The sequence below is a fragment of the Natator depressus genome, chromosome 3 (assembly GCF_965152275.1).
Source record: "Natator depressus isolate rNatDep1 chromosome 3, rNatDep2.hap1, whole genome shotgun sequence".
Classification (NCBI taxonomy): domain Eukaryota; kingdom Metazoa; phylum Chordata; order Testudines; family Cheloniidae; genus Natator; species Natator depressus.
The window spans coordinates 192208932-192217943 of record NC_134236.1 but is presented as its reverse complement, the minus strand read 5'-3'; the positions used below and the strand labels follow the sequence as shown (position 1 = coordinate 192217943).

The 9012-nt window shown below is 44.8% G+C and overlaps 1 protein-coding gene across 2 annotated transcripts in view; it reads left to right on the top strand.

The window, feature by feature from the left end:
• The first annotated feature begins 7365 nt into the window (after positions 1 to 7365).
• Positions 7366 to 9012, top strand: part of ETAA1 (ETAA1 activator of ATR kinase) — a 50828-nt gene continuing 49181 nt past the window's right edge. For both annotated transcript variants that reach the window (XM_074949550.1, XM_074949548.1), the window contains exon 1: positions 7366 to 7776. In XM_074949550.1, coding sequence (XP_074805651.1) covers positions 7596 to 7776 — 181 coding nt within the window. In that variant the 5' untranslated portion in view covers positions 7366 to 7595. The remainder of the gene's footprint in view (positions 7777 to 9012) is intronic.

The following is a 9012-nucleotide window of genomic DNA, read 5'->3' as shown; positions in this document are numbered from 1 at the left end:
GCAATAGCTCCGCGCTCCCATTGGCTGGGAACCGTGACCAATGGGAGCTGTGGGGTGCAGTGCCTGCAGGCGAGAGCAGCACATGGAGCCTCCTGGTCCCCCCATCTAGGAGCCGGACCTGCTGGCCACTTCCGGGATGCAGGGTGGAGCAAGGACAGGCAGAGAGCCTGCATTAGCACTCCTGCTGCGCCGCTGACCGGGAGCTGCCCGAGGTAAGCCCATGCCCCAAACCCCAGCCCTGAGCCCCCCCCCAAACCCGGAGCCCCCTCCTGCACCCCAAGCCCCTCATCCCTGGCCCCACCCCAGAACCCGCACCCACAGCCCAGAGCCTGTACCCCCTCCCACAGACAAACCCCTGCCTCAACCTGCAGCCCCCTCCCACATTCCGAATCCCTTGGCCACACACCCCCAACCTGGAGCCCCTTCCTGCACTCCAAACCCCTCATCCCCAGCCCCACCCCAGAGTCCGCATCCCCAGTCAGAGCCCTCACCCCCTCCGACACCCCAACCCCCTGCCCCAGCCCAGTGAAAGTGAGTAAGGGTTGGGGAGAGACAGCCACCGAGGGAGGGGAATGTAGTGGGGGGGGGGGGGTTCGGGGAAGGGGCAGGGCTAGGGTGTTCGGTTTTGTCCAAATAGAAAGTTGGCAACCCTAGCTCCATGCAATGAATCTGGCCTTAAGGTTAGAGAGATAGCAGACTCAGGAAGATCAGAATGACTAGCCTGTTTTTGGACACTAATCTTATCCTATGTGGTAAAGTCAATATTTTATAATAAAACTGATATGTGGACACTTGCTGTATCTTATTTTATTTTGCTAGAGAGACCATATTTTACTATTGTTATAGATATACAGTAGTATAAAACAATACAAGTTGTTCTATGAAAAATGTTTGAATCAAGTTCCCTGCCAGCAAAGTATGTAACTCTGTGGGTGCAATCCTGACCTTACTGATTCAATCACAAAATTCAAGAGCCAGAATTTTACCCCTTGAATCTGAATGAGCTATTTGTCTGAAAGTGACAGGTGCTTTAGAGATTCTTACGATAGATGAGAACAAACTTTACAAACACCATGAATTGCACCAACAGAATTTGCCTTAAATCTATGTGGTTTTTCTGATGGGGCTTCAAACTCACCCTGGACTTTGGTGAAGTTTGTGCCCTATGCTTGAATCAGGCAAAGCAGTAAGGGTTTCAAAAATCTACATAGTTAATAGCTATACAAATTTTGTGTTATTCATCATTCTGATAAAGATGGGTACAATCTGAAGTTCCTAGCTAGATTAAACATATTTTTACAAAAGAAGTTAGAAGATTTTTCACAAAGTGAAATTGACATCAATTTTTTTCAAAATCTTATATAGCAGAATTACTCTGTCAAATCAACTTCAGACTCTCCCCCAGAAGTTATCTGAAGTTAAGAGGATTTGGGGTGTTTTCTAATTTAGTTAGTCTGTGAAGGTCAAAATCAGATTTACAATGGAAACTGATCTATAACCTGAAGTCACTGTCATGCCTTTGTTAATTGGTCTAATTTAATTTGTTAGAAGATTTTGAAATACTTTACTTAATCATGTGTACATCTTCCCTCGTAAGCCTTAAAAACATAAAAATTTTCAGTTAAGGTTCTGTGCTCTTTTCCACAAGCATCTTAGACAAGAAGGTGTTTTCCACTCATATTTTCAATGCTCATGTTACATTATTTGGGTTTCATTATGAAACCCCTCTGGTCTTCCAGTTCTACTTGTTTTTATTTTATTTTATTTTAGATCCTTAAAATCTGTTCTTTGTCTCCTGTAAAAAATGTCCTAAAAGTTCTCAGACAGCACCCTATTAAAACTCACCTAGCTTTATTATTCATTCAGTCTCCTCCATTATTTATCCCTCTTGATTTGGAACTAGGACTCAGAAATTAGCAGCACAGCACTAAGATTTTGTTGCTATTTCCTGGAACAGAGCCTTACCACAATTAGCCATGATCCAGCTGCTGGTATCATGACAAGGGAACTCAAACTCCCTCCTCCTTGAGGCAATCACTCCACAGAGAAACCTTTCAACATCACAGACTCCCACTACTACATTTCTTAACTGAATAATCAGCATCAGCCTCAGAGCTGATTTCTCAAAGTGCAGTAAGATACACATACTACTTTAATTCATTAGGAAAGTGTTTTTCCTTCATAAACCTGTTCAGCTTTACTGCATAAGAAGTTTCAACAACCCCCCCCCCCCAAAAAAAAACCTTGGAAACTCAACTTTGCATATGTTGAGACTGATGTAACAAGATCGCTCATGCAGAACTAGTTGTACATCATGACATTTTCTTTTAAAAATGATTTTACTGTAAGAGTAAAACCTCACTAATGTCTAATAGATGCAATGTGAATAATCACATTTTGTGAACAAACACTACGGGGGGGGCGGGAATCAAGGAAATTGCATCAGAAAATTCAAAGTGCTCATTTAATTTGACAGGTGTAGTTTAGTTTTAATTATGACAATACTTCAGAGTAGACTAGTAAATGAACTGTAGTATGAAGTAATATAACCTCATTACAGTACTCTGCAGGAGTCACTAGGTGGTCAGTAAGAAGTGGGGAGGGACAGCAAGGTTTTTGGTGAGACTTTTCAGATTTGTAAAAAGAAAAAAGAAAAGGAGTACTTGTGGCACCTTAGAGACTAACCAGTTTACAAGTACTCCTTTTCTTTTTTCTTTTTACGAATACAGACTAACACGGCTGTTACTCTGAAACTTTTCAGATTTGTGGATTGCCAGATTCTTTTGTAATTCTGCAAAATACTATTATAGATATACAGCAAAACAGTGTACTTCAACTCATTGCACTCTCTAATAAATAACTTTTGCTTCTGACAGCATTTTGATATAGCTGCAAATTACAACCCTCCAGGGTATGCTTGGGTTCAAATTAGGGCTTTCGATTCATCGCAGTTAACTCATGCAATTAACTCAAAAAAATTAACTGCGATTAATCGCACTGTTAAACAATAGAATACCAATTGAAATTTATTAAATATTTTGGATGTTTTTCTACATCTTCAAATATATTGATTTATATTACAATACAGAATACAAAGTGTACAGTGCTCACTTTCCATTATTATTTTATTACAAATATTTGCACTGTAGAAATGATAAAAGAAATAGTATTTTTCAGTTCACCTCATACAAGTACTGTAGTGCAATCTCTTTATTGTGACAGTGCAACTTACAAACATAGGGTTTTTTGTTACATAACTGCACTCAAAAACAAAATGTAAAACTTTAGAGCCTACAAGTCTACACAGTCCTACTTCTTGTTTAGCCAATCACTAAGCAAAACAAGTTTGTTCACATTTACAGGAGATACTGCTGACTGCTTCTTATTTACAATGTCACCTGAAAGTGAGAACAGGCGTTCGCAGGGTACTTTTGTAGCTGGTGTTGCAAGGTATTTATGTGCCAGATATGCTAAACATTCATATGCCCCTGCATGCTTCAGCGACCATTCCAGAGAACATGTTTCCATGCTGATAATGCTCATTAAAAAAATGTGTTAATTAAATTTGTGACTGAACTCCTTGGGGGAGAATTGTATGTCTCCTGTTCTGTTTTACCCACATCCTGCCATATATTGCATGTTATAGAAGTCTCAGATGATGACCCAGCACATATTCGTTTTAAGAACACTTTCACAGCAGATTTGACAAAACGCAAAGAAGGTACCAGTGTGAGATTTCTAAGGATAGATACAGCACTTAACCCAAGGTTTAAGAATCCGAAGTGCCTTCCAAAATCTGAGAGGGGCAAGGCGTGGAGCATGCTTTCAGATTTAAAAGAGCAACACTCAGATGCGGAAACTGCAGAACCCAAACCACCAAAAGAGAAAATCAACCTTCTGCTGGTGGCATCTGACTCAGATGATGAAAATGAACATGTGTCGGTCCACTCTGCTTTGGATCGTTATCGAGCAGAACCCGTCATCAGCATGGACGCATGTCCCCTGGAATGGTAGTGTAAGCATGAAGGAACATATGAATCTTTAGCGCATCAAGCATGTAAATATCTTGTGACACCAGCTACAAAAGTACCATGAGAAAGTGTTCTCACTTTCAGGTGACACTGTAAACAAGAAGTTGGCAGCATTATCTCCTGCAAATTGTAACCAAACTTGTTTGTCTGAGCAATTGGCTGAAGCAGGACTGAATGGACTTGTAGGCTCTAAAGTTTTACATTGTTTTATTTTTGAATGCAGTTATTTTTTGTACATAATTCTACATTTGTAAGTTCAACTTTCATGATAAAGAGATTGCACTACAGTACTTGTATTAGGTGAATTGAAATTTCTTTTGTTTTCTGCAGTGCAAATATTTCTAATCAAAAATATAAAGTGAGCACTGTACACTTTGTATTATGTGTTGTAATTGAAATAAATATATTTGAAAATGTAGAAAACATCCAAAATATTTAAATAAATGATATTCTATTATTGTTTAACAGTGTGGTTAATTGCACGATTAATTTTTTTAATTGCTTGACAGTCCTAGTTCAAATACTTATTAAGGTATATTGAGTATCTTCTCATTTTTCTTTTTTCTCCAAACCAAAAAGCATATACCACATTTTCAATATATATCTTAATAGATCCAAGCAGGCAACTCCTGCACCAATATGAAGCATAATGGATTTCAAAATGGATATGCTAAAGCAGATGGCCAAAAAAATTTTAAATAGCTTTACTCTGGATTTATGCCTGTGTCTGTCACATAGATCTGATTGCGAGACTGAGGCCTTATTTTAGATTTCTAAATATAGATTTTGGAACCTAACTTTAGGAACCATTTTTTTTAAAACTTTTGCCCGCACTTTATATTCAGTATGTGTAATGTAACTGAGTTGTGCTGAGAACTTTAACTTTTAAATGTCCCAATTTTTTGAAATTAAGTATGCAATCTTAACCATATACATAATACATGTTTTTTTCATTTGATATATAATACTCATTTTTCCTCGGCTTAAACGTTTTCCATTGGTTTTAATTGTGCTCATGGGACTGGAGAACTGGGGAAAAAAACATTGTTTGCCTAGGGCATAGGGTGGGAATGGAAGCGTTCACAATTTACCCAATCAATGCTGGGGAATCACTCTTTTTGAAGGTTTTAAACTTTTCATATTCCAGACCCTAAACTAACACCCACTAGTTTTGCACTGTAAGGAGATGTGATCCTTTTAAAAAGATTATTCCAAACTGATTAAATGAAATCCTAACCTGACATTCCACCAAAATAAAAGCAATTCATTCCTTGAACTATACGCTGGGTAGATATGCTTATACTTCAGGTTTAATTTTTTGCAGGCAGGAGAGGTGGGGTGGGAAGAGTTGTCACCCAGAAGTATCCAGCTTGTGATGTACTACATACAAGACATTACAAGAAATTTGCTTGCTTAGTAAGAACATTCATACTCACTATCTGGCTTGGTTAGACACTGGAGAACCACAGTTACAGGGGGCACAGCTGGCAATCTAAAATTTGAGCTCACACTGGCCAAGCTAGTGCACCCAGCCACTAAATGCCCTCTACCTATTTCCGAAGTGCTTAGATAGCAGCTAACAGGTACCTTCAAATACCTAAGAGAGATCTACTTAAATCACTACACACAATATGATTCCTAATAAAGTGAAGGGAGGGGTGTGTAGTGAGGGGGTCGGCAGTGGGAGGGGTCTATAGTGAGTGGTGGGTCTGTAGTGAGAGGAGGGCCAGTGGGAGGGATCTGTAGTGAAAGGAGGGCCTGTGGGAGGAGTTTGTAGTGAGGGGAGGTGTAGAGATATGTTTGTAGAAGATTATAATTTAGAAATGCTCCCTCATAAGGGACCCTATTATGAACATAGGCATTTGGAGATGTGCCCCAAAGGCAGGGGTTGGGCATACACGGCAAGTTATATGGGCTGGTGGTGCCTGTGATCCACCAATATTTAGGAACGTGGGCCCGGCTCCACCAATGTTTGGGCTTACCGTGCTTTGTGGGGCCCCGCACTTCAGGACGTGGGGTCCAGGGCAGCCTGGAGGGTTAGCAGGGGGCCTGGCACCCTGGCCTGTCCCCTCCCCACCCCCATTGCACCCCTTTCACCGCCTCTTTTCAGCTTCCACCCCCTCCCTCGAGCCATGCCAGGAGCCAGTGGGGCGAGGCGGGGCGGGACAGAGTGGAGCGGAGTAGGCTCGGGCCAGGTTGCTCGCTGCTGCCCCCGCTAACACCCCAAGCTGCCCTGGAACCCAAGTCCCCCTAAAGCACGGGGCCCCCCAAAGTGCTGGGCCCAGGGTGATCGCCCTGGTCCATCCTATGAACGGGACGGCTCTGCCTGGACCCTGCATCACCCTGAAGCGTGGGTCCCGGGCCGGTTGCCCCAGTCCATCCTATGGCTGAGACGGCTCTGCTTGGACCCATTCTGGGCACCACCAAAAATTATACAAACCTGGCACCCATGGGGTTGGGAACACCACATGGCTGTGTGCAGCAGTTCACCAGAGATGCTTTTTACTTTGTTTTATTAAAGTTTCGTTCCCTTTTCATTCACTAGTTTGTTATTTAATGACCCTCAAGATTGTTAAAGGAGGGGTATGTAATGAGCGGGCAGTGGGAGGGATCTGTAGTGAGGGATGGGGTATGTAGTGAGGGGGGCGGTATAATGAGGGGGCAGTGGGAGGGGTCTGTAGTGAGGGCTGGGCTGGGCAGTGGGAGGGAGAGAGAGAGAGTCTGTGGTGATGGGAGTGGTATATAATGAGAGGGCAGTGGGAGGAATCTGTAGTGAGGGGAGCAGTGTGTAATAAGAGGGCAGTGGGAGGGGTCTGTAGTGAGGAGGGGCAGTGGGAGGGGCGTGTAGTGAGGGGAGTGGTGTAACGAGGGGGTAGTGGGAGGGTTGTGTAGGGAGGGGGAAGTGGAGCGGATCTGTAATAAGGGGAGTAGTGGGAGGGGTGCATCGTGAGGGGGGACAGTAGGGGTGTAGTGAGGGGTGGGTCTATAATAAAGAAAGGAGTACAGACTAACAGGGCTGCTACGCTGAACTCTGTAATAAGGGGGGCAGTGGGAGGGGTCTATAGTGAGGGGCGGGTCTGTAGTGAGGTGGTGGGCAGTGGGAGGGGTGCGTAGTGAGGGGATTGGTGTAAGGAGGGGGCAGTGGGAGGGTTGTGTGGGGAGGGGGAAGTGGGAGGAGTCTGTAGTGAGGGGCGGGTCTGTAATAACGGGGCAGTGGGAGGGGTCTGTAGTGAGGGGCGGGTCTGTAGTGAGGTGGTGGGTAGTGGGAGGGGTGCGTAGTGAGGGGATTAGTGTAATGAGGGGGCAGTGGGAGGAGTCTGTAATGAGGGGACAGTGGGCGCGGTCTGTATTGTGAAGAGGCAACCGGCTGCATTAAGCGCCGCTTCGCTTGCTGTTATAGTTCCCTGCCGCGTCCGCGCGCCTCTGCGCTCGCGACCAATCACACTCTCAGCCGAGCTGGTTGCGACCAATCCGGGCCGGAGTGAGCTCGAGGCGCTAGGGAAGATGGCGGCGGCGTGAGCGGCCGGTTGTGGGCCGCCATGCTGAGCCGCCGGGCTGCGCGCCATGGCTAGCAGACGGCGGAAGGCTGGTGACAAGCTCCGCCTCAGGTCCCCGGCCCCGGAGACGCGGAGCGGCGGCGGGAGGTGCAGGAGGCGGAGGGCGGCGGCTACCGGGGAAAGCGGCCCGGAAGATGGAGGGGCGGCGGCCGTCGCTGCCGATCCCAGTAACAAGAGCAAGGCGGAGGGTGAGGCCCGAGGAGCTAGGCCGGGCTGCCCCGCCCCGCATGGGGGTGGCTTCTTCCCGCCCCCGGGTGCGGGGGTACGGCGCAGCACTCTGCAGAGACGGGCTCCCCCAGTTTGTTACCCCAGAAGCCTGTGAGAACGGATCCTCAACGGCAGCCCAGGATGGGCACCCCAGCCGTATTCCCACAAGAGATAACCACTCCCTGAAGCTCCAGGGGCACATGGGGGACCCCCTCACCCTTCCATTCCGTTCTCTCCCTCCCCAACCATAACTGCTGTCAGCTGTGCAAAGGCCCTACCGAGATCAGGCCCCTAATGCGCTAGGTGCTGTACGTTTAATGCAAGTCAGTAACTGCTAAGCTTCTTGTTTTCACGCTGCAACGGTTTGGGTGTGTGTATAAGGCATCAGACAGGTTGGCTGGCCCAAGGAGAGGGGGTGTCTCTTCTATTATTTCAAATTGCATCAGTTTGGTTCTCCTTATAAGATTCTGATGCTCTGAAAGAGCTTATTGGTTAATGGGGAAACTGGCCCAGTTAGCCTTGTGCTTCAGTGAATTGCAGCTGTCTGGGAAATAACCAGGATTTGTTGTAAACAAAAAATTTAAAAACTGGTTTTGGTGTTTGCACCATTTTTGCTTGATGATTGAATTGTCTTTTAAATTTACAGGCTAGACCTAAGCTTGTAATTTGCAGCACTGCCTAAACTGGGTAACTGAAGTTCAGTCACACAACACCCATACCCTCTGGTTATGTGAGATCCTTTTTCCAAAGAGTTCATCTGTCTCCTGAATCTTTCTCTCAACTCCAGGAAAGAATGGATTCTATCATAATTCATATATGAATATTTAAGCAGCATCTCCCTGTAGTCATGGAGCAGATCGTGCCATCAACTTCTAAGCAGAACATTCCCATCTGTACAAACAGGGAATCCAGTATAAAAAATCTCATGGTGTGATCTGACTGCTGGTGACTTATTTTCATCAGTTCATTGTGTCATGCAGCTATAGAATTTTCTGCTGAAGTTCCATTTATTTTTTCTCTTTTCTAAGTCAAGGTGCTTTCCACTTTTCAATTTCAATGTTGTTTAATGATACTAAGCAAGAAAACATTTAAATAACTTTGGTCATGGTCCTGTAATTTATTCCATGCTCACACAGAGCCCCATTACCTTCAGGAGAACTTCATTCAATTGCAGAACTCATATGGAATAATTTGTAGGATTGGAGCCTAATATTTTT